This window comes from Cebus imitator, unplaced genomic scaffold (genome assembly GCF_001604975.1).
Source record: "Cebus imitator isolate Cc_AM_T3 unplaced genomic scaffold, Cebus_imitator-1.0 Scaffold279, whole genome shotgun sequence".
NCBI lineage: Eukaryota > Metazoa > Chordata > Mammalia > Primates > Cebidae > Cebus > Cebus imitator.
This window is the reverse complement of record NW_016107594.1, coordinates 2,037,039-2,061,512: the sequence shown is the minus strand read 5'-3', so window position 1 is coordinate 2,061,512 and position 24,474 is coordinate 2,037,039. Positions and strand designations below refer to the sequence as shown.

Here is a 24,474-nt window from a genome sequence, read left to right as displayed (position 1 = left end):
AAAAAAAAAAAAAAAAAAAAAACCCATTTAAAAAAAAGAATAAGTATTATGGGGGAACTTATGAATAAGTAATTGATATTGACTTGGAAGACTGGAAAATTTTCTTCAAAGAGAAGAATGGAAATAAACAGGTATGGTTGCAGGGTGTGAAAGGAAATTAAATCTCAGGACCTCAAACTCATTAAGCCAAAGGGAAAAATCAAGCTGGGAACTGGGTCCCAAAAACCTCCTTCCCCTTTTTGGTTCCTAAATAAGATGGCTACAAGATGAAAAGCTACCCACATCTCCATATTTATTCCCATAAAGAAATTCCTAGTGAGCAGCAAGATCTTTACTCTAAGGTGTTTCTGTTAAAACTTCACCATGGCAATGTAAATTGACAGCTTATCTTTACAGGTGCAGTCACCCCCTTGCCCACCAGACACAAATGCATATCTGGCTGCTCCCCTAACTCATTTTGTCTATGTTATTGTATGTGAAATTCAGATTCCCTGCATTGTTCCTTTGCCGCATTTGTCTATGTCATCTTATGTAAAAAAGTGCAGAATCACTGAGCCAGACAAAGGCATGAATGATTGTTTTCCCCTATCTTGTTACATAAAAACTGTGTACTTCTCAATGTCCTGCCCTTTCCCCTTTAAATATGGAGCCCTTAATATCCTCGTCGGAGAAGAGCATAGACCTGTCTCCCCAGCATGCATCCTTCACTTTGGCAAAAAAAAAAAAAAAAAACATCCAGAAATGATTGAGACTTGTTACTTTTCTGGATTGACAGGGGCATGGAAAGTCTGGTGGGAGGGAGAGCTCGGGACAGGGGTGAAGTGTCCAAGCCGCAGTCTGTTTCTGCAGCAGGAGCATGGGAAGCTTGGAATACGGATGAAAAGATGAGTTTGAAAAGGAGGGTGGAGCCTTTGAAAAGGATCTCTTCCTCCTGCTATGCCCTGTGGGCCTCCAGCGATTTCTAAACAGGATGCAGCATGACCAGATACGGGGCCCAGGTTAATGAACGACATGGGGTTTTATTCCACAGAAAGATTTTAACTAGGAAAAGACTTTTAAACTTTTTGGAGGCTAAATAGATAATTAGCTTTAAGACTCAATTCTTTATTGTCATGCCACACTCCCACGACTAGTTGGCCCATGTAAATGCAGATGACCCTGGTGGACAGCCTCCTAACATGTGCAGGGTACACAGTGATGCCTGAACTTCCAAAGCACATGCTGTCTACAAGATGGCCTGCAGACGTGTAGCAAATAAACATGAAACACTGTCTGGGCTAAGAAATGAAGAGCCGGTGTCTTACAAAATTAGGACAATGTAGGTACTCTCGAGACATGGTGCATATTTCTCTAGAAAGAATGACATTTCTATTTGTTGTGTTTCCTAAATCTATGGAGCTAAACACCATGATTCATAAACACTCATCACAGATACAGTAACGGATGATGTTCAAACATACTGAGCACTTTGGCTGAGTGGGTCTGAAGCAGGCTGACATCTCTAAGGGCTTTACTGGGGACAGGGCTGAGGCCTTCTGTAAGAAAGCCTAGAGCAGCTGCGGCTGGGAGGCCCTTGGGATTCCCTGGGCAGTGAATATTTATCATCTGATGCAAATAATTCAACATTTTAACAACCGTTATGGACATACAAGCTGAATTGTAGCCCAGGGTATGTGTCTTGAGGAAGCAGAGCTCTTATTACTTTCAACACAAATTTCAAAATATCTACAGAAAAACATTTTGTACTCTATCATTTCCCTGTTAAGTTCTTTGGGTCTGTAAACCGTAGACTATGACATGGTCAGAAGTTAACTACAAGAGGGGACTATGGCACCTTGACTATGGTAGAGGACATGACAGTCAACTCTGCAAGAACCTGCTTGGAATCTCATGAGCCTTTAAAATCTACCACTGAGACTGAGTGGACCGGCAGGAGGGAACCCTCGGAGACACTTCTTCAAAACTGCTGTGACAAAGAAAGACCTTACAAACGGGTGACTCAGCGCCAACTTGACATAATTTGAAGCAGTCTGAGGAAACCAGATTCTGCACGTGTACAAAAGGAACCTTGCCCAGGACCTAATAATCACGATTGTCAGTGGCTGCCGCGTGCCACCTTTGCTACGCTTGCTCCTCTGCCATTTTGAAGCCCATCTCTGGACCGATTCTGAGCGCGCCACTTAGACGCTGAGGCATCTGGGCTGTCCTTCCACAAGGGGCATGGATCTCCAGTGAAGTCAGGCAGCCGCCGGACCAGCGAAGTTCACAGCCTCAGCCCGGATTGCTTATTACATGAAGCAACAGCTTCACCGTTCAATTCAGAAGCCTGATTCAGATGATTAAGAGAGCAAGCAGCGTAACCTGTGCCCTTGAAGGTTTACTGGTTGCCGTGCAGCTGTGATTGACCTGTGGTTTCCCTGCATTATCCAGTAGGTAACTAGCTACAGCAGCTCACCAACCTGGTCAGGGCAGCAGGCCAGGGGAGGGAAGGCCAGACTTCATGACTAGCTGGTCAATGTAAACGCTGAAGACTTTGGTGGACAACTTCCTAACATGAGCAGTATACACAGTAATGCTTGCCATGCCAAAGCACACCGCTACCTACCTATGAGAGGTGCAGATGGATGTTTAGCAAATAAACTTCAAACACTGTCTGTAGATTTGGCCACCTATATTGCCTGTGTGAGACAGAGAACGTGAAGAATAAGGGTGGTTTAGGGCTGACATGCTGAAAGCCAGAATAAGTTCTTCCTCTACACCACAAAAACATAAATTGCAGGAAGACAATTTACCAAGGGAATAATCAGCTCCCTAAGCATTTACATTCTTCAAGCATAAGAACTTAACATCTACCAGTCAGTGCCAAACATTAATCTGTTTTAAATAGCTGGGATTTACTGGATAACGCTGTTGGCACCCAATTCTCCAAAGTCAACCACATTTAGAAGTTTAGAGAGGGAAGGATTTAGTTTGAGTGCTTTTATATGTATCGGCAAACATTTGTCCTGCGTTAATAGTTCAAGCACACAACTGTAAAATAAATCAATACATGAAAGTACATTGAATTAAAATTCTTGCATGAACTCAAACGTTCATTTATTTCATTAGTCTGTGTGAGATTTTTGTTCATTAATTTAACACCTCTGATAAATAATATTTCATAGTTTTCTTAAGAAACATATTCTCTTGTTTCAATATTAGTAAGAAATTACCCCCAATATCTACTCAAAACAATTACAACTAAAATTTAAGTGTATTTTTCCTATCCTTACTGGATACCAAAAAGCTGTTCAGAATGAATTTTTCTCTCTTTTTTTTTTTTTTTGAGAAGTTTTTTTCTTTCGCCGTCACCCAGGCTGGAGTGCAGTGATGCAATCTCGGCTCACTGCAACCTCTGCCTCCCAGGTTCAAGCGATTCTCCTGCCTCAGCCTCCTGAGTAGCTGGGATTACAGGTGCACTCCACCACACACAACTAATTTTTTTTTTTTGTAGTAGAGACAGAGTTTCACCATGTTGGTCAGGCTGGTCTCTGACTCTTGACCTTGTGATCCACCCGCCTTGGTCTCTCAAAGTGCTGGGATTACAGGCGTGAGCCACCGCGCCTGGCACAGAATGAAGTTTTACCTTTATGACTTTTTAATATACTGAGAGAAACAAAGTAATCATGCCTGTTTTATCTTCTTTTATAAAGGTGAATAGGGTGGGGATAAGAAACTGTCATGGCATGGCCTGCCTAAGGGGACCCAGTACAGTGGGCCAGGACAGTGGCCTGTCAGGTTTCTGCTTTGAATAGACCAATCTGAGTCATAAAGCTGTGACTAAACTAGAGCCATCCAGTTTGCTGGATGCTCCTTTCATTAAGATTTCTATTTTACAAAAACAAATCACGATCCCCCACCCCCAACTAAAACGCGGTCTGATTGTAAGTAGTGGGAGCAGTACAGTGAGTCAGTGGAGAAGCAGAGTCGAAAAGACTGACGTGAAGCCCAGAGAACAGCAGCCTGTGCGTACACCCTGGTTCCGCCATGTGCAAGCCGTGTGATGACGACCTCATCCCTTCATCTCTCCCTTACCCACGTGTGAGATGCAGCTTCTTTCTGTTCTGCCATCCAATAACACCATGACATCCGGGAGGGATTCTCTGGGTAATTTTGTCTGGCCGCATTTGCAAGCAAATTGTAAACAATTCATCATTTTCTTTGGAAGAGATTGTTCTGATCATCTTCTTTGAAAACACTTTTTTATGGAAGTGTTATGTAGACACAGTATTCTTTTTTATTAATGGCCATCCATGTGAATATGTACCTTTGCAATATCCTGAATTTCACATAAATGAATCATATGGTTTATGCGTTTTTTCCTTTGATGAAATATTGTCTGTGAGAGTCATCCATGTTGTTCCAAAGTTTGTCTCTTTCCATGTTTGTTTAGAATTGCATTGTACGCACATATGTTGTTTATTTATGAGTTCTATGGTTAATGGACATTTGGGTCATTCGCAGTGGTTGACAGCGGCTCCCGCGTCTCCCGCGGATATTCTCCGTGCCTGTCGTACACGGCTATTTATTTCTGTTGGGCACGTGCCTGAAATGGGATTGCAGGGTCTAGAGATTTCTTATGTTCAGCTTCGTGGTAAAACAGTTTTCTAAAAAGGTTGTATCAATTCAGACTTCCACCAACAGTGTAAAAAAAATAGTCATTGTTGTATTCTTTATGTTTTAAAATTTGGAATTTTGAGCTGTTTGTTTTAGTTGCTTTGGGCTGGCGGGGCAGGGAGCATGAGAAAAGCCCCCAGTGTGGTGTGCTCCCTCCCAAGCCCTGGGCCTGACAAAACTCTTGCCCCACGCTTCTTCTATTTGACTAGAAATACACCATGATTCTGCAAGATGTGCGTGATTATTTCTGTTTTATAGAGAAAGGTAGCAAGACACACACGCAGAAGGGGTACTGCCTAATTGTAAGTACCTAATGAAATGTGTGGAGTAAGAGTCAGCAGCTTGGAACACATAGGTGGGCACTTTTCCAAAGGGTTAACAGCTCTGCCATTGAGACTTTGCAAGAATCTTTTGTTCTGAGAGAAATTAAAGCAGGCACTTAGGAAAAGTGGCTATGTGTTTTTGATCTGAACGAGTTATATTTATTAAAAACAATTTTTTTCATAGAGGTTTAGTGGTTTTCAGAATTATTTAGAGGTTACAAGACATTTTGCTAATTTATTTTGATTGAAAGAATACTGTCTGTGTCCATACCTACCTAATAGTTCCCTCAGGTAGAAGAGAGGAAGGGATGACCACTGTCATGGAAGCAGGCAGGAGGCCCGTGTGGAAGCTTCTAGACATTCTGCAGAGCCATGGTCCCTGGGGCCTTGGGAGGAGCAGGAGCACTTGATTTACTCCATGCCTTCCACTGATGATGATTGAGCACATTCTGGGTTCCAGATAATGGTTGTTGCTATTTTGAACACTGCTCTGAAAGGAGAGGCAGCCAGGCATGCCACCAGAATCCAGGCAGAGTCCTACACAGAGCTCCAAACTGCTTTCAAATCGCGGAAAATGTGAGCATGGAGAATGGGGAATGCATACCTTTTACCCGAATTAGAATTAACCTGGGAACATGAGGCTGTTAATAACTCAAAATGCCTTTCTAATAAGATGAAAGTCTTCATTTTGTGTAAAGGCCTTCATTTTAATTGAAAGGGAAAATCAATAGTTATATGAAACTATAACCTAAAAACAAGCTAATTATTGGTGTCAACACAAGCTTTATACTACTGTCAGGATTTCCCTTGATTTATGAGATGAGTGTTCCCTATATAAATTGGAATTTTATTACAAACACTTTCTTTCAAAATGATTTATCAGTTATAAAAAATCAACGGGAATTTCATTTTGTGAAAACTGTGATTTTATAAATAGCCAGGTCAATGTGTGTAAAACTGGAGCCCAATGCTTAGATGGCTATTTAGCAGCAAGGGGGCCCTCATGGTTCAAGATTAATATATTTTCAAAAAATTGTGTCTTGTAGACGTTGAAAATGTCTGGATGATGGATTGTGCTAACAAGGCACTTATTTAATTATAATTAATGATGGAGGCAACATATAAAGAATGGGCTCAATTTTCAGCTGATTTAAAGAAATAATGTGTCCTGCATAAATCTATCATTCAACCGCAGCCCAACAGATACAGAAGATATTGCATATATATCGTGGACTTTGTCTGCATTTTCCACTTCTTTAGTTCACAATGCTATTTTAAAAGTGAACAGATTTTAAGAATAACAGCTATAGAAGAGTTTTACCTGTCAATCAACCCTACTATCGCTTCTGGCGTGACTTGATCACGTGATTACAAAGGTGAAAGTCAAAGAAGAGAGTGTAAAACTCAGAGAATAAAGAATTTGGAGATGAAAGTTAAACACATAAGGGAAGACTAGAAAGAATATTTGATGTTGGCTGTCATTTATTTGACCAAGAAAAGCACCAAGTTAAAAAGAATATTTGTTTTTGAGAAGTTACACAATTCTATCCAAGCATCATACCCTGGATAACAAAGGAGTTTCTCTGAGAAAGAGACCACCAGAGGGCTGAACCATAGCTTAGGAACCTCAAAGGGTTTCCCAGGAATTCCAGATAATTTGCAATCATCTCAATCTAAATAACACTAATGGAATTTTTGTATTCTCACAAATGACCATAAATGATAAATGTGACTACAATAATGTTAAAATGACATAAAATGTATGCTAAGCCTAAAAATGTATGTTCTTTTTAAAAATGTTCTTCTTCTCCATAATATATATGTGTATATATATTTCATATATATGTATATATGTATTTATATTTTATATATATCATATATATATGATTCAGGTTGTTTGACAGAGCATTTGGAAAGATAATAAAATAACATAATAATGTTTATGTAAGTATCATTAGGGTTGTCTTATTAGTTCTTGAATATCAATCGACTATGCTTTGTTTTGCAATTGTGTTGGCACAAATAATATCAGGTTTCCCTTCTTCAATGTGTTTAGTTGACATCAAAAGTACGGTACAATTTGGGCTTCCTAGTATTCACTCCCGGCACAGACAAGAGGGAAGACTCCGCTGAACAAAATATTTTCCCTGCATGACAGGAGCGCTTCCATTTGCCCTCAGAAGGAACAGCCTTGAGGATCTTACTTGCAAAACATCAGGACAGCTCCGTGTGGAAGGACGCCATTGGATGGCTGGCAGGGACGCTGAGAGGCGCCATCTCATCCTGAGCAGTTGCTCTGTCTTAGGTTTGTTCTAGAATTGGCAACAGAAACCACCCTGTAGCTCCCATTCCTTTGTGACAGTTCTGCTCTCTGGAGCCAGAAAAATAACCGTGGCTCCTTTCTGCCTAACGTGCACCTCGAGCCCTGTCCATCTCCTCACATCCTCCGTCAGCTGTGTCCTGCCATCTTCCTGGCAGTTCTCTGGTCATTCCTCTTCTTCAGAGGGTGGCGTCCAGAACTGAACCTAACCTTCCACAGGCGGTCTGCCTAAATGTGGTCTTAAGCATGAAGTCCCCTGTTAAATGAGGCCTATGTGCTAATGAAAAAAATGTAACTTTATTGTACCATGCTGTCTCAGAGCTGAACTTCAAAGTCGGCCTTGAAATGTTTCCTAATACATTCTGTGAAGCCAGGCTTACTTTTCCTGATAATCTTCACACCTTTAACTGTTTTAGAATTAAGTCCAACATTTTTGACTCCTCTCTCCTTACAAATAAAATAATATGTGTATATATATATATATACATGCACACACATATACATCTATATATAAATATATATTTCTTTATACATTGCTATAAAAATATATTTTATACTAAATTTAACTATATATAATTATACATACTTTATAATTTAAGTATAAACATTTATACTTAAATATATAATTAAGCATATACTATATCTAAGGTGTATAATTATAATTTATACTTATATAAAAGAATGAAGTGTATATAAGCTACACATAGTTTAATTCTATAATTTAATTGTATTGTTTAATTATACAATTTATATAATCTCTATAAAATTTCGTCATTAATTTTGTATATTTTTTAACTTTTAAAATCAATGTCTGATACATCTGAGTGGTGGCTATTTTCTGCCAACCGATAAGTTTCTTATATCTACCATTATGGAGCAGCTTCAAATTTGATATTCCATTTTTTACCTTTCTTTCAATTACAGATATAAATGCCAAGTTCACTGATCAGGTTTGAGAAAAAATACTTAGAAATTTTTCTTTAGTTCAATACTGTTCAATTATTGAGAGCTCTAGGAAAAAGATCAGTTAACATTTTAGCATCAAATCTATAAATCAGCCTAACTAACTATATAATCAGTCCAATGGCACTATAAATATTGACTTATGCGTACGTTAAATCAGGGACGGGACTGACATATCCATAGATGTGGATTAGTGTAGAGAAAACACAGATAGAATTTCCCTACCAGGCCACCTGGAGTCTTCCTCAGTCACACCCACCCAGTCTCAGTGTGACCCCACCTCCTACCACCCATGCGTCCGTCACACCCTTATTCGGTTCTGACTGGAGCCAGAGTGTATAGCAGCAACAAGACAAAGGCAGATACAAGCAGGGGTGGAAAACGAGGACAGGTCGTGCCTGGGCCCCAGGTGAAGCGAAAGGGCATGGTTTCACTCCAGACAAATTTCAGGGCAGCTTATTTGCAACCAAAGGAGATCAAACTGAGAACCTTCTGGCATGATGAGATGGACCATGTTTCTGATGAGGCCTAAAATGTATTTTGGGGCCGGGTGTGGTGGCTTATGCCTGTAATCCCAGCACTTTGGGAGGCTGAGGTGGACGGATCACCTGAGGTCAGATCAAGATCAGCCTGGCCAACATAGGGAAACCGTGTCTCTACTAATAATACAACATTAGCCGGGTGTGGTTGTGGGCACTTGTAACCCAGCTACTTGGGAGGCTAAGACAGGAGAATCATTTGAGCTCAGGATGTGGAGGTTGCAGTGAGCCAAGATCGTGCCACTGCACTCCAGCCTGGGCAACAAAGCAAGACTCAGTCCTCACCCCCCACCCCCACCAAAAAATCCCATATTTTGGTGAAACAAATGTGTCCCTGGATTCTGAAGCAGTCAACTTCTGCTTACATCATGTGTTCCAGGGACTGTGTGGCAAATAAAATCTGCTGGATTAATATGTGCTCAGCACCCTCTGTATTTCATTCTCGGCAAATTACCCTTATTTTTCTACTGGTCATCCACAAGGAAACAATGAAAGCACTATCGATTTTAAAATGTGTAAGATAAGAGATATTTAAACCAGTTTGTTTGTTGAAAAATGATTAAAATCTCCAGCAGGAGCTATAATGAGTTCCTTTTGCATTCTGACTTCCGTTGGAGTTACTTACAAACTGCAAACTGTGTCTCTGACCTACTAATTCCTGGAGCATGGAGGATGCTGTAATTTCTCTGGCACTGGGGGGCCGGGTGTCCTCTCTTACATGTAGCAGGTATTCAGTCAATGCTGCCTTAATGGGGCCAACATTCTCATGGTCACAACGTGGGGAAAGCTTAGGCAGTTTGATCAGGAAGCTCTATTATTTGCAAGTGCAGTCATATTATTTTAATTTGGAAATGCAAGTGGAATGGTTTTCAGTACACTGCTTAATAAATTGAATAGTTTTTTTTGCTGTATTAATAAGGATTAATTATTATTAACTCATTATTAGAAACTTACAGGAAATGATACAATATGATCTAGGTATAAACCTTAGAAACCAGAGGGAAAAAGAACATTTCTTTAACAAACTCCCTCCTAAAGATTATAGACTCCACGTTTTGCTCAGCTGCAAGCAATCTAGAATCTTCAAGGTTCACTATGTGTAAATTACTGAACTGGGCATTTGTGTTGTGAAGACCTTTTAGGATTAACAGTGATATTACAATGCTTTTTGTGCATTTTCAAGCAACCTATATGTTATACCACTCTTAGTATGCAGGTAAATACAAAAGCCAAACTGCTGTGGATATTTACAGCTTAGGCACATAATAATTAAAATCAATACTAACGAATAGCTATGATTAAAACTTAGCAACTGTTCCAGTGTCACAAGAAACCATACACGTCCTGGGTATTGTGACAGTGATAGGGCTTTACTAACAAATTGCCACTTGTTGACTACATGATTTCCAAACAGAACTGTGAATAAGGGAATTAGAAGCCATTTTCCAGCTATTTATCTCTCTTACTCCTAGAATTTCATGGTTAGAAAGGATCAGAATAAACTTTGCTTTTTTTTTTTTTTCTCTAATAAGATGGAGCATTCTTACCTTGGAACTGAGCGTTGAATCCTTTGCGTCGATGGTTGCTGTCGGAGGTGAAGTGGAGTCGTAGCCAATTCTTGCTACTAATGACGGGAGAGGGAAGGTTCATGCCAGTTAGCCTAGAGAAGAGAAAGAGGAAAAAAAATCTCCCTTGTAAACCGACAGAGCAAATGTCCTGTATCAAACCCACGCTAAAATCCAGTTACTTACACCCGTCATCTGGAGATGCTTAAAACAGAAGCCATGTATTAATTGGCTTTGAACCTGAAAATGATCAAGATAAATCTATCTTTGCCCAAACATAAATGCTAAGTCTCTTGTGGAATGAATGTTTTCAAAAATATTTGATACTTTGATTCTCCTTTATTAATGGTGAATGCAGGAGAAGCTGTTCTGATCTCTTAGTTCTTTTCATCAGGACCTTAATCACAATGAATCAGATAAAAGGAAAAGAAACAGGCAAATGATAAAATTCTGCCTTTCCTTATTTGAAGACTTAGTAATTTCTTTTCTTTTTTTTCTCTTTTTTTTTGAGATGGAGTCTTGCTGTGTTCCCAAGCTGGAGTGCAGTGGTGCAGTCTCAGCTCACTGCAACTTCCGCCTCCTGGGTGCAAGTGATTCTCATGCCTCAACCTCCTGAGTAGCTGGGAATACAAGCATGTCCTGCTAATTTTTGTATTTTTAGTAGAGACAGCATTTTGCCATGTTGGCTAGGCTGGTCTTGAACTCCTGAGCTCAGGTAATCCACACACATCGGCCCCCCCAAAGGTCTGGGATTATAAGTGTGAGCCACTGCACCTGGCCACAAGACTCAGGAATTCTATTTAACCTGAAGTAGACTCCAAAAAACTGTCTCTCACGCTTGGTAGCATGCTATATTCCCAGCGTCTCATCTGCAGGACTCAGAGCCTGGCCTTTCCTACCCAAGTAAAGAAGAAGACCATTTATGAGATTGATGACAAGAACTGAGCAAGAGATTTGAAATGGAATAAAATTATGTTTTAGGAAAGTAGTCCCATTAATCTTTTACAAATAAGATGCAATCAATTTCTGCTTAAGCTGTTTAAAATATCCAGTTCACTTTATAACGTGTAGTTTAGTTGTCAGAAACAATCATGTGTTTTATTTCTTACTATTGAAGACTTTGTGTGCTTACTAAGGAAGAAAAGCATCCTAAGATATTAAAGCCCCTGCCCATGAGAGGCACAGGGACGCGTATAGTTTTTCAGTGGCATAAGCATCACTGGATTAGGATGCTTCTGACACAGGACTGTGTGCTGGCTCGACTCCGTGTTAGGCGAGGCACCACAGGGGGGTCATGTTTATGAACCTCAGTTTCCCAGTGTATAAAATGGGAATGAAAATACCTACATCCAGGAATTGAAAGAGATAATATAGATGCACATGTGGACGCACCTCAAGCACGTTCTCCACAGGCTCTGCAAGTGGTTATGCACTGAATAATTATTTGTCATCTTGGTAACCAAATCTGCTTTCAAAATGATGCTTATCGGCATAGAGGATCTGCAGGGGTTTAACCAAATTGCTTTTAGCAGGAACTTGAAGAGCTGTGGTGCTGTGTGTGGGCCTGCCTGTGAGCACCGCAGCTGCTTGGTAAAGCTGGGGATCTCATTTCTATGCAGAGGATTTGCTACAAAGGGTTACCTGTGTAGAGAGCATTTCCCTACTTATTCTATTACCTGGAGGAAGCAGCACCAGATGAAATACATGGTCAAGCTTTCTAATGTCAGGGTGCTCTATTCCAATTCTCAGATTTAAAAATGTACGGTATCCACTTTAAGTTAAAAGCCAAACCTTGACTGTAACCAATTGCAACAGTGTTTATGTCACTGTTTGAAATAAGCTTCTGTAAGAAAAGTACACTGCTCAGATTTGCCTGTTTGCTTGGATTTATGTAGTGCTAGCTGGTGACAGCTGGACACAGCTGACTCAAAGACACATTTAATCACCTTTTTTTTTTTTTTTTTTTTCTCGTGAGATTATGTTACAAATTCTATAGGCCACACACTTATTTGCCTAATACTGAGAAGGTCTAAAATACTAGATTCAAAAACCCCACAGTCTATCCAGCTCACGTATACTCATTGAGCTTACAAATACTTTTTAAAAAATCATTGTTTTCTTTGTATATTAAAAAAATCATAATACTTATTTTTATATACACACACACATACAAAAGTGTTAAATGCAGACATATATACACATACAAAAAATGTTAAATGCAGACATACAAAATTTAAAAACCAAAAACACATAGATATACCCGGAAATTCAGCACGGAAGCAAGGCTGCCCTTTCCACATCAAATACTATCCTAATGTACAAAATATACGTAGTTGGTAGTACCCAAAGCGCTCATAATACTGCACCGATGTTTATTCAGTGCCCTGCCAGTTTTTATTTAATACGGTGATATAAGTCTGTGAGTACAAAAGATCAGTGAACATAGGAAGATGGGTGTACTTGCTGAACTTTTCACAACTGCAATCATTGCTTGTTTTGTTGTTGCTTTAAATATATATATTTTCTCAATTACATTATTTATTAATGGTTCTGACTGCAAAAACCAGGTGGATTTTTTTTTTTCCTTGAGACAGTATTTTGCTTTTTCTCCCAGGCTGGAGTGCAGTGGTGCAATCGTAGCTTACAGCAGTCTCCAACTCCTAGGCTAAAGCCATCCTCTTACCTCAGCTTCTGGAGTAGCTGGGGCCATACATGCATACCATGCCTGGATGTTTTTTAATCTTTTAATTTTTTTGTAGAGACTGGGGCTCTCACTATAATGTCCAGGCTGCTCTCGAACTCATGGCCTCCAGAAATTCTCTCACTTTTGCCTCTTAAAGTGCTGGGATTACAGGTGTGAACCACTGTGCTGGCCTGGGATTCCATTTTATTTGCATACCAACATTAATAATGATCACAAACAAATTCCCTCTCTACCATCAGCTACACCCAAATCCCCTCTTTGCCGTCATCTGTATTTCCAAATACCTACTCACAACAATGTTAGTTTTGTGTCAGTCAACAGAATATTTCTGTAAAGGGCCAGGGGCATGAACATATTTCAGGCATTACGGATCACATGGTCTTTGTTGGAAACTGTTCAACTTTGCAGGTGTATTTGGCAAGTGAATGGCCGTTGTGTTCTAATAACACTTTACGGACACTGAGATTTTAATTTTATATAATCTCCCTGTGTCATATAATATTTACTTTTTGATTTTTTTTTCATTCACTTAACAATGTAAAAGCCATTGTTAGCTGATGGGCCAGATTTGGCCTGCAGGTAATAGTTTGCCAACCCCTGATTTAGTATATATGAGGTGATTTGTAAAAACACTGAGCTGCAAGATAATTAGATGATACATAGCAGCCTAGTGTAATTAAAGTTTCAAAAAAAAAAGGCATAAGTTTCACACAAATTCATTTTATTTTTTGAGACACGGTTTCCCTCTGTAGCACAGGCTGGAGTGCAGTGGCACAATCTCAGCTCACTGCAACCTTCACCTTCTAGGTTCAAGTGATTCTCTTGCCTCAGCCTCCCGAGTAGCTGGGATTACAGGCGCATACCACCACACTGGTATATTTAGTAGAGATGGGTTTTCTCCATGTTGGCCAGGCTGGTCTCAAACTCCTGACCTCAGGTGATCTCCCCGCCTCAGCCTCCCAAAGTGCTGGGATTACAGGCATGAGCCATCACACCCAGCCCTACACAGATTCCTTTTATAGAAAAGAAAGGGTGAGGGCTTTTTATCAATTATACAATTGATTTTCCATGATGAAGCCATTCGAATGAATTGTACCCCAAGGTCGATTTTTGTACACAAATTTCCTGATTTGACCTTTGAGTTAAACACATGTTCATAGCCTTTTGTTGTTTGTTTGGGAAAGGTGGCTGTTCTTGATTTGGCCTTGCCAGTTAGACAAATGCTCACTTCTTGTTTTTGTTGTTTATGTGGAAAAGAGGGTTGTTCTACATGAAACCTGGCCTTAGTACTGTGTGTTATTCCAGTGCTGTCTACAGGGCTGGGAGCTAATCTTATAGCTCTCATTTGACACAAAGTTGATGCTACAAACACAATTGTTTCTTCATTACAAAGCACGTGATTTAAAGAAAGCTGATTACTATACAAATTAGTAGATGAAAGTGTGAACTTCCTAACAATTTGATGTTTCAGTTAAGATTTAGAGGAAAATAATTCAACGGAATGGTTTTGTGGGAGGCAGAATCATATCCTCCACAGACAGATGCTCAAGGCCTGAGGTCCTTCTCCCCAGAGACAGTAAATGTGTCACCTGAACTGGCTCATGAGTATTTTGCAGAACAATGCACTTACTGGGTCTGGGATGGGGAGATTTTACTGGATTACTGAGCAGGCCCAAAGTAAAGAAGAAGATCCTTCAAGTGGAATAGAGAGGCAGGGAGAGAGGGTCCCAGGAAGAGAAGCCCGTGGACGAAGATCAGAGTGACGCATTGAGGGCTCCACCCCCCTGGCTGACAAGAAAGCAGCCGATGTCTTTAGAATTGGAAATGGTAAAGAAACGGTTATTTCCCAGTCTCCAGAGAGGAACGCAGCCCACCTGACACCTTGATTTTAGAGGGCAGATTTCTAATCTATTTATTGAAGATAATAAACGTGTGTTGGTTTAATCCATTATGTTTGTGTTAATTTGTTATGGTGACAATAGAAAGCAAATCTCTTGACGAGATGTATACATTAAATATGTATAGCTTTTATATGTCAACCATACCTCCATAAAGTGGTTTAAAACAAACCAGAAACAGAGAGAGAGAGCGAGAGAGTGAGACAGAGAGAGAGGGAGGGAGGGAGGGAGAAAGAATAGGGGAAATAATGGTAGGGACCAATCAATGCCTTTGTGCATTAATTCACCACGCACTGACAGTTTTCTCTACGGATGTCTTAGAAACAGGGCACATGCCTGGTGGAACCAAGTGGAGCTTGCCAGGTCAGGGATATTGGGTCTTACAAAAGAAGGGGGTTGAGCAGTGAGAAAAAGAATAACACAGAGTAACAGGCTGAGAAAGGGTCTTCTGAAGGGAACTTTGACGTGCTCTATTTCTGGAGCATCTCAATCTAGGTCAGGAAACCCACAAAGCCATTCAGTGTGAATGTTGAACAGCTTCTTTAGAAATGGCAAAAGGAATTGGCTGTTCTCACTTTTTTCCCTGAAGAATGCCAAATTAAGCAATTTAAAGCATTGCCAAATTCATTTCTTTCAAAGGATTCAACTGGGTTTTGCTTCTGCTAAGAGTAAAAATAAATGGAGGACTCATGGGATCCTTACAGTTACGATGACCTCCTTTGAGCTTAAATAGAACAGGCCAGTCTGTTTCACTTTCTCCAAATAATTGTACCATACATTTCAGGATTCTATTTATAACATACTCCTACTCATTTTTCCATGAAGCTCCCTCAGCCTCACTTTTCTCAGATGGGATATAACACATTGTTCTAACATTTTACTGCACTCTGTATCTGTGACTCATGCATTTTGCTTATGTGACTTAAAAAATGTAGAGTCAATTTATGGGGATAATTTTCTAAAATGCATTTGGAAATGCTAATGGTTTGTGATATTGCTTTGTTTGAGTACTTCTCTTACATTAAGCCAGATTTCTTATGTCTTTAGAAAGTCATCAGAGAAATATCTGGGGGTTCCTCTGTAGTTAAATCTCTTTAACTATGATGACTCAGAAGCCAGAAAGCATTACTGCTATTGAGAGAGACTTTAAATGATCTCCCCTCACTGGGGGGACTAAGAAATGTAATAAACCTATTACTTGGAAGAGACCAGCTGCATGTCAATTTGGGGAGAAAGTCATATAAAAGATATGCTTTTTTTTTTTCCTTTGTGTTTTTTTTTTTTACATTGTGTGGACATGCAATAGAAATGATGTGTACTGTGGTGTTTCATTATCTCTATTTGTGAAAATTAAATAGAACAATCTGATCAAACAGAGAGTTCCTGACATATTATGTTATGAATTGGCTGTTATTCACATTGCAAGTGAAATCAGCTCTCTCATGAACATGTTTTGACTTTATACGACTGTTTCAACTCTTATTTGGGGGTTTAGGAAAAGTGACAATGAAATAAAAAGTAGTTCTTATCTTGCAAGAACATGAAAAACGATGAAAAGAGGCTCTATGTGAGTGTGTGTGTACACACATACAAATACAGAAAATTATACCCCAATGGAAATATATATGTACACATACACGTACACATAGTTACATAGTTATCAATATTTTTAAAAGTTTAATCCGAAAGTTTTATGCACACATATATACTATCAGGGGAAAAACAACCAACAACAATGAAACAAAATAAAATAAAAACACACATATGGTATATTTAAAAGTGTACCACACGGGACCCTTCATTCAACAGTTCTTTAATTAAAAACTACCACTTCCTTTCTTCCTTCCTTTCTTCCTTTCTTTCTTCCCTCCCCCATTCTCTGCTTTCTACACCCTCCCCCTTTCTTTCTTTCCCTCCCCTCTCCTCTTCTCTCTTTCCCTCTTTTCTTTCTGTCTTTCTCAGATGGAGTTTCATCTTTTCACCCAGTCTGGAGTGAAGTGGCATGATCTCAGCTCACTGCAACCCCCCCGCACCAGGTTCAAGCCATTCTCCTGCCTCAGATTGCTGAGTAGCTGGCATTATAGGCACGCATCAATGACCCTGGCTAATTTTTGTATTTTTAGGAGAGACGAGGTTTCACCATTTGGCCAGGTTGGTCTCGAACTTCTGACTTCAGGTGATCTACCTGCCTTGGCCTCCTAAAGTGCTGAGATTACAGGCATGAGCCATCATGCCCAGCCAAAACTACTGCTTTCTGTGAGACATTTCTTCTACTTGCCATGGAATTCATAATTGTCTCTGGAAAAAAGCTTCTCTCTCCCTGACAATGATTTTTCTCCCTCTGGCTCTCTCTTTCTCGGTCACACTCTCTGAGGCTCCATCACAATCCACATCAACGGCCATAACGAACCCTCTTGGTACCGTCATCCACTCCTGTGACTCCAGCCACCACCATTAGCTTTGTCCATGTGCCCTCCTATAGTCCATCTCTAAGAAAAAATACTTTCTAGTGTCCTGAGCCCTTCCACTCACTCTAGCTTGGCTCACTCCACTTTCCAACCTCCCCAGGCACACACCATCCCCATCCCCTGCTTTCTACACTCAGAGACAGTTGATTTTTTGCAGGGTGCCATGCAAAGCCCCACATGTCTTCCTGGCTCACATCATCCCATGGGCTGTCCCTCACCTGGAGATCAGCAGAAGCATCTGCCCTGCATCCCACCTGCTCTGCACCTGCCTGGTCCTTCCTGCCCTCCTGTAAATTTCAGATCATATGCTGCACTCTCAGGGAAGCCCACTCTGACCTCTAAGATCAGGCTACTTCTTCTTGGCTATCCCCTCTCCTGGCACCTCAGACTTATCCTGTGCAGACATTTTCAATATAGTAATGACTTGGTGTAAGGAATATGGCTGTGCTTTGATCTAGGATAGGCTGACGTAGGGTATTTACATCCTGCGTGACTCAGCAAGCTTGTAGTGCAAGCATATAACGCCATTTGTCATCACAGCCATGTAGCCATAGCACGGGAAGGCCATGGCTTGGATCTAACCCACTATTGTCTGTAAATGGTATAATTGCCCTGCTGATATTGTACAGGCATGCTGGTACTCATAGAAAGAGATAGAACTAAAGCTGTCCATCTGCAAAGAGGTACAGAGGGGAGCCAGGACACAGCTAGACTCGGCACCTGCCCAGACAGAGAAAGAGTTAAGCTGCTGACCCTGAAGGCAAAGGAGAGCTGGCTGCACAGCTGTGTGTGGGAGTTGCCAGGCTAAGCAGCCAAGACAGGGTGGACAGTGTGAGGAAGTTGCGGATGAGAGCTGCTGAATATAATCATCTCTCACCTGCCTACGCCCCGCCGAGCGTGTGGGAAGAGATGGCCAGGGGCAGACCTGTGTTACTTATAGTTAAATGACTACAAGCTTGCTTTGCTTTTTATACACTGGAATTTGTGCCACAGATCATATCCAAACTATGGTGCAGTAAAATAAAAGCAGAGATCCAGCAGTAACAGGAGGCCTGGGTGAAGACCATCTGAGAGCACCCTGTAACGGCGGAACACTCGGTGTGGCTGCAGAGCAGAAAAAACTGCTTGGTCCCACAACTCTCCTCAACATAGAGTTTGTGTGAGGATCTCATAAAGGAAGCTTAGGCAAAAGACTCTGGGAAGTAATGCAACCTCTGCTCACAAGATTTGGGAGGGACTTTGCAGATGGGAGCTGGTAAGAGCGGAAAGCCTTACAGGGCAGAGATCACCGGAACGCCACAGGCTCTGCCTATATTCTCAGCATATGGAGCAATTCGGATTGCTCTGTGTCCACGATGCTTGGGAGATAAAAGCCCCTTGATGCATTGTGTGTGGTTAGACCTTATGGCGCCTTGTCCCTTGCACTTCTCTTGCCAAAACACCTGGATAGACAATGGGTGGTAAAACCTCAGGACCCCTGGAGTTAGCATGTCTTAGGAGAACCACATTTACGATTGAATGCTGCAGACACATGCTCTTTCTCTGGCTATCTTCCTCATCAACGCCCTCCCCACAGCCAGTAAGATTAACAAGATAATGCACCCAATAAAAGCTCATGAAGCCTAGAGCTCAATGCCATCGCATATCACCCTGCAAGAGTGTGTTGGACCCCTGAACCCATGCTGTAAAATTCAATTCTTGTGTCTTTGTCTTTATTTCTTTTCTCACTCCCTTGGCACTGCTGGGACATGGGGCACCCACATAGAGGGTTGGGCTGGTTCCCAACTCAAGTGTTCTTTCTGCTCACCCACCCACTCCCTTCAGACCTCAACATGACGTTTGGTGCAGCCGTGAACCAGATACTTGGTGATTTGTTTACTTATTTGCTTAATGTTAGTAATTCCTGTGAGACTTGAAGCCTGCCCTAGTCTCTGGCATGTAGGACTTGCTGTGGATGAAGTAGACACATTGGATGGATAAGCTGAAGAGGTCTCTTCACCCACACTCCCAGAGCCCTAAGGCCAGCCCCACGTTATAAAGTGGAAATGACTCCATGAAACCCTCAATGTTACGATGGCAGCTAGGCTGTTATGATGCCAGCTAGGTGCCAATAGTGTGGGTATTTTGTCTTCTCCAAACCTCATGTTGCTATGTGACTGACAGTATTGAAGGCGGAGTCCTGTGGGAGGTGTCTGTGCGATGAGGGCGGATCTCTCATCAGTGAATGGCTGGTGCTGTCCTCATTGAAATGAGTGAGTTCTCTCAATTTACTCCAGAGCTGGTTTAAAAGAGCCTGGCACCTCCTCCTCTCCTCTCTTTGGCTTCCCCTCACCCTGTGACATACTGTGCCCCCTCTACCTTCTGCTGTGAATAAAAACTTCTTGAGGCCCTCACCAGAAGCCAAGCAAGTGCTGGCACCATTTTGGTACAGCTGTGGAATTGTGAGCCAAATAAACCTCTTTTTTCTTTTTTTTTAAATAAATTACCAGTCTCAAGTATTCTTATATAGCAACGCAAAACAGACTGATGCAAGTGCCTGTGTGGCTCTAGTTGGATAGTGTCATAGTTGGATAAACCCTGTGCCTTTATAGCATGAACCTAGAAAGGTAAGGGGATAAACAGTGGTAGGACAGTGACCCGGCTCCTTATTCTCAGAGGACCTGGGTCCTTTCATGCACACATAATTCTGAGGACAGCGTTCACACAGAATGATTTGAATGGACTCCCTGGAAGCTTAGACTCCAGCACCCCTGACTGGACATGCCTTCTCTCTTTATCTTAATAACCCCTACGGGAATCAAAAGACCCCCTAACTCATCTGCCCTAGAAATGGCCTCCATTCCCACTCCTCACATCTGTCTCTGTCTATCATGAAGCTCTTCAGCAGGCATTGAGCACACAGCCACCCCTTGTTTCAGAATTTCTGGAGTCCACAGGCTCTCAGATGTATCTTTCCGGTTGCACCCCAAAAGACATAACTGCAGTGGACCAAAGCAGGGCTCTGGAGGGGATGGCACCCCCTCCCTCCACAGACTCTCCTCCATTTAGATTAGCACCATGCGCATTCTGTCACCAAGTCACATGCATTTCACCTGCCAAGTACGCTTCTCTCTTCTCTTCCAGCCACACACTGCCCGTGTTCCAGTCCAAACCCTGGTGTCACTGCTCGGGCTGCAGGAGAAGTCTCCTGAATGGACTTTTGCTCCCTGTCCCTCTCCTCTCTACACCACAGAGTGTAACTCCGACGTGAACTACCACAAACACAATCAAACATTTACAAACAGCCTGTGTGTGCAAGACACCGTGCTAGGGTCTGAAGACGCACTTATGAGTGAGCAGAGTGGCCCTGGGGACTGCTGACACAACCAAGGCATCACCAAGTGGGGAGGGCAGGTTGCTGTGAGTGTCTGCAAGAGGAGATTTAAATTTCTCTTGGAACGACGTTCCCGCTGGAGATGTGATAGACACATTGTGACTTGCTCTGTGCCCATCTAGACTGGAGCTGGGAAGTTCATTATTTACAGCAGTAATCGCCAAGCTGAAAATTCATGGTGAAGCCCAGCCTAAATCACAGCACTGCCCTTTCTTCTCTTTTTTCTCTTCTTTTCTTTTTTTTTCTTTCTTTTCTTTTCCTCTTCTCTTCTTTTCCCCCTTCCTTCTCTCCTTCCCTCCCTCCTTCCTTCCTCCCCTCCCCTCTCCTCACCTCTCCTTTCTTTCTCTTCTTTTTGTTTTATGGAGTCCTCTCTATTGCCCAGGCTGGAGTGCAGTGGCACAATCTCAGCTCACTGCAACCTCTGCCTCCCTGTTCAAGTAATTCTCCTGCCTCAGCCTCCCAAGTAGCTGGGATTACAGGCATGCACCACCATGTTCAGCTAATTTTTGTATTTTTAGTAGAGACGGGATTTCACCAGGTTAGCCGGGATGGTCTCGATCTCCCGACCTTGTCTTCCACCTACCTCAGCCTCCCAAAGTGCCGGGATTACAGGCATGAGCCACCGCACCCGAACCGGGCTCACTTTTGCCTGTGTAAATCCTTCCCAAATGCCCAACGTGTTTCAAAAGATATCCCTTCCAAAGACCTTTCCCTCCTTGTCTTTAACGGACTTAAACACTCCCACATTTACAGCATTGGTTCCAGAGATTTCCCTGGACATCACAACATGTCTTCCATTATTGTGGTCGTGTGGAGGTCTTCCTCGCCTCTGCTGTCTGAGCCCATTGACGGTGCTGGTGCTACCTCAGCCATCTTCCTCTTCTTTGTAGTATTCCGTATTCTCCTCTAGAGGCTGAACAAGTCTTTTTTTCTTTTTTTTTTTTTCTTTTTTCTGAGATGTAGTGTTGCTTTGTCACCCAGGCTGGAGTGCAGTGGCACAATCTCAGTTGACTGCAGCCTTTGCCTCCTGGTTTCAAGTGATTCTCCTGCCTCAGCCTCCCAAGTAGCTGGGACTACAGATGCATGCCACCACGCCTGGCTAATTTTTGTATTTCTTAGTAAAGATAATGTTTCATCATGGTGGCCAGGCTGGTCTCGATCTGCTGACCTTGTGATCCACCTGCTTCAGCCCCCCAGAGTGCTAGGATTACAGGTGTGAGCCACTGGGCCCAGCCCTTAATAAGTCATTTCTAAATGGTTTCTTTACATTTATTTTTGATCCCATTGTATGTTATTAAGAGAAGTGAACCCTAAGATGATAAAGCGTTAAGAACAGTAAGAGAACACTGCTCTCTTCTCACGCACAGCGGCTTCCCACCAGCACTGCAGCCTTGCAGCTGGGGGCGCCCAGTGGGTCAGGTCTGGTATCTTCCTTGTGTTTGGCCCAGCATAGCTCCAGAGTCCAAATGGTGGAGACAGGTCTCAGGAATCCAGTGGGGATGCACCTTCATGGTGGAGAAAGCCGCAAGACGAGGATGAGAGCACCTGTGAGAGACAGGGCCCCAGAGTCCACCTCAAACACGAGAGACTTGAGAGAAGGCTGCAGAAATGCCCGCGAAGCCAGCAAATTAGCATTAGGAATTAACTCAGAGGTCAGGCAGAGAGGATCATTTGGGAGAGGATGTGACAAAGCCCGTCTTCTGAAGCTGAAGGACTACGTGCCAGGGAATTGCTCAGCATTCAAGCCTGGGAAACGGCTGAGACAGACGAGTAATTCAGTCAGACAGCCGAAAGACGGTTGTTCTGAGGAAATTTCTCTGTGGGCACATGCTTAGGGCCTCCTGTCCACGGAAGGGATGGAGGAATGAGGCCAGTACAGGACGCGCTTCAGCCAGTGGTGCACTTTCCTCTGCTGGACGAGAGGGATGTTCTCCTCGCAGGCCCCTCAATGCTGGAGGCCCCTCCATGGGTGACGCAGATCACACGGGTATTAAAAAGCTTCATCGCAACAAGCTGACCTGGATCCAAGTCAGTGACCTGGAAAACGAAGCCTCCAGCGCCTGTTTCTAGTCCTCAGTGCTATCCAATGTCCTGGCACCTGGGTTACTACTATCTGTGAAGACAGGCCTCTGAGGTTTACCAGCAGGAAGAAACAAACAAGCAAGCATCCTCTGCCTCCTAGAATACTCGGACATTTGAAAGAGCTGACAGTCAGGACTGGGCATGGGTGAGTATCCACATCATTTTCTGGTTATGAAAAAAAAAAATGGAGTGTCTCCAAGCACAAAGATTTCTATAATAAATTCCACATACAGTCAATATTCAAAGACTGGTAATAAAGAAAAATTTTAAAAGACCATGATAACAATTTGTTTTGGGATCACTGGTCATTTTCTCTTTATTATTTTTAGCATACATATTTCTTTAGGACATCATAAAAAACAAAAACAAAAAATTTTCCCTCCTTAATTTTGAGGCAAGAACAAGTCTTATCCTAGCTCATTCCAAGAGGCTGAAATGAGTCTACCATTTTCTTTTCTCTAATAAATTTCTTATATCACTTGATAGACTGAGGCAGACCTTATTCAATCAGTTGGTAAGATAGACAAGGAGCATTATGGTTACAGGTACGCCCTGTCAAACGCAATCACATGGGTCCCCAGGCGAAAAGACCAGCAGTGCCACATCTGAGATCATATGAGCTCTGATAACTCCAGAGCTCTTCAGCCACGTTTCAGCATCACCGCCTGGCTCCTGCAAACCCACTTAAACCTCACTCAAGTGCAGCAGACGTGGGGTTCTGCTGAGGCTGCTACATCTCCAGCTGGTCTGTCTGCGATGTGTTCTCAGATCACGCTGCCATCATAGCAAGCAAGCTCCTTCCATGCACAGGCTTTGGACTGAGGCCAAGGAGCAGTTCAGGCTCTCTGAGGGAAGCTGGCCCCCTTTCTCCTCATCCTGCATGCTCTGCAATGGTGTTGTCATTACAAACACAGTCAGTGGAGTCGTACTGACCTGGGTTCAGACACATCATGTCCCTTCCCATCTGGGTGACCTCACGCCTTTACTCAGCCCTCCTAGACCTCAAAATCGTTCGTTGTGTGAATAATGAGACCTGCTACTGCAGACTGCATGCTGCTTCTCTTCTATGAAGCATCCTTTTCTGCTGCCCCCACCTAACTAAGGCTTAGATTTTGCTCTGATCCTCACTATATCCCACAACAGCCAAATCTGATTGCCAACCTTATCCACATATGTGTGTGTATGGGTCTATCTCTCAGCTGTGTCTTATATCCACATGCATACATATTCACGCAATACATACATATATCATATATATGATATATGGTATACAATGTAATACCTATATATTATCTGATATTACACAGTGTATGTCTACATATACTTAGGGTTAAGAGAAGAGAACCTAAGATAATAAAACATCAATAACACTCAGAGAACATGGCTCTCATCTTCTCACGCACAGTGGCTTCCACCAGCAGTGGAGCCTTGCATGTGGAACTGCCCAGTGGGTCAGATCTGGCATCTGTATATAATTTATATAATATAATGTTATATATGATTACAGATAACATAAAAATATGTATAGTATATAATAATATATATAAATACATGTGTATTTATTTACATATCATGTTAAAAAG

General features: G+C 42.1%; 1 protein-coding gene across 2 annotated transcripts in view; it reads right to left on the bottom strand.

Moving 5' to 3' along the window:
• The window catches only part of CSMD1 (CUB and Sushi multiple domains 1), a 2,110,588-nt gene that overhangs the window by 816,275 nt on the left and 1,269,839 nt on the right, over positions 1-24,474 (bottom strand). For both annotated transcript variants that reach the window (XM_017501161.1, XM_017501162.1), the window contains exon 6: positions 10,349-10,461. In XM_017501161.1, coding sequence (XP_017356650.1) covers positions 10,349-10,461 — 113 coding nt within the window. The remainder of the gene's footprint in view (positions 1-10,348; positions 10,462-24,474) is intronic.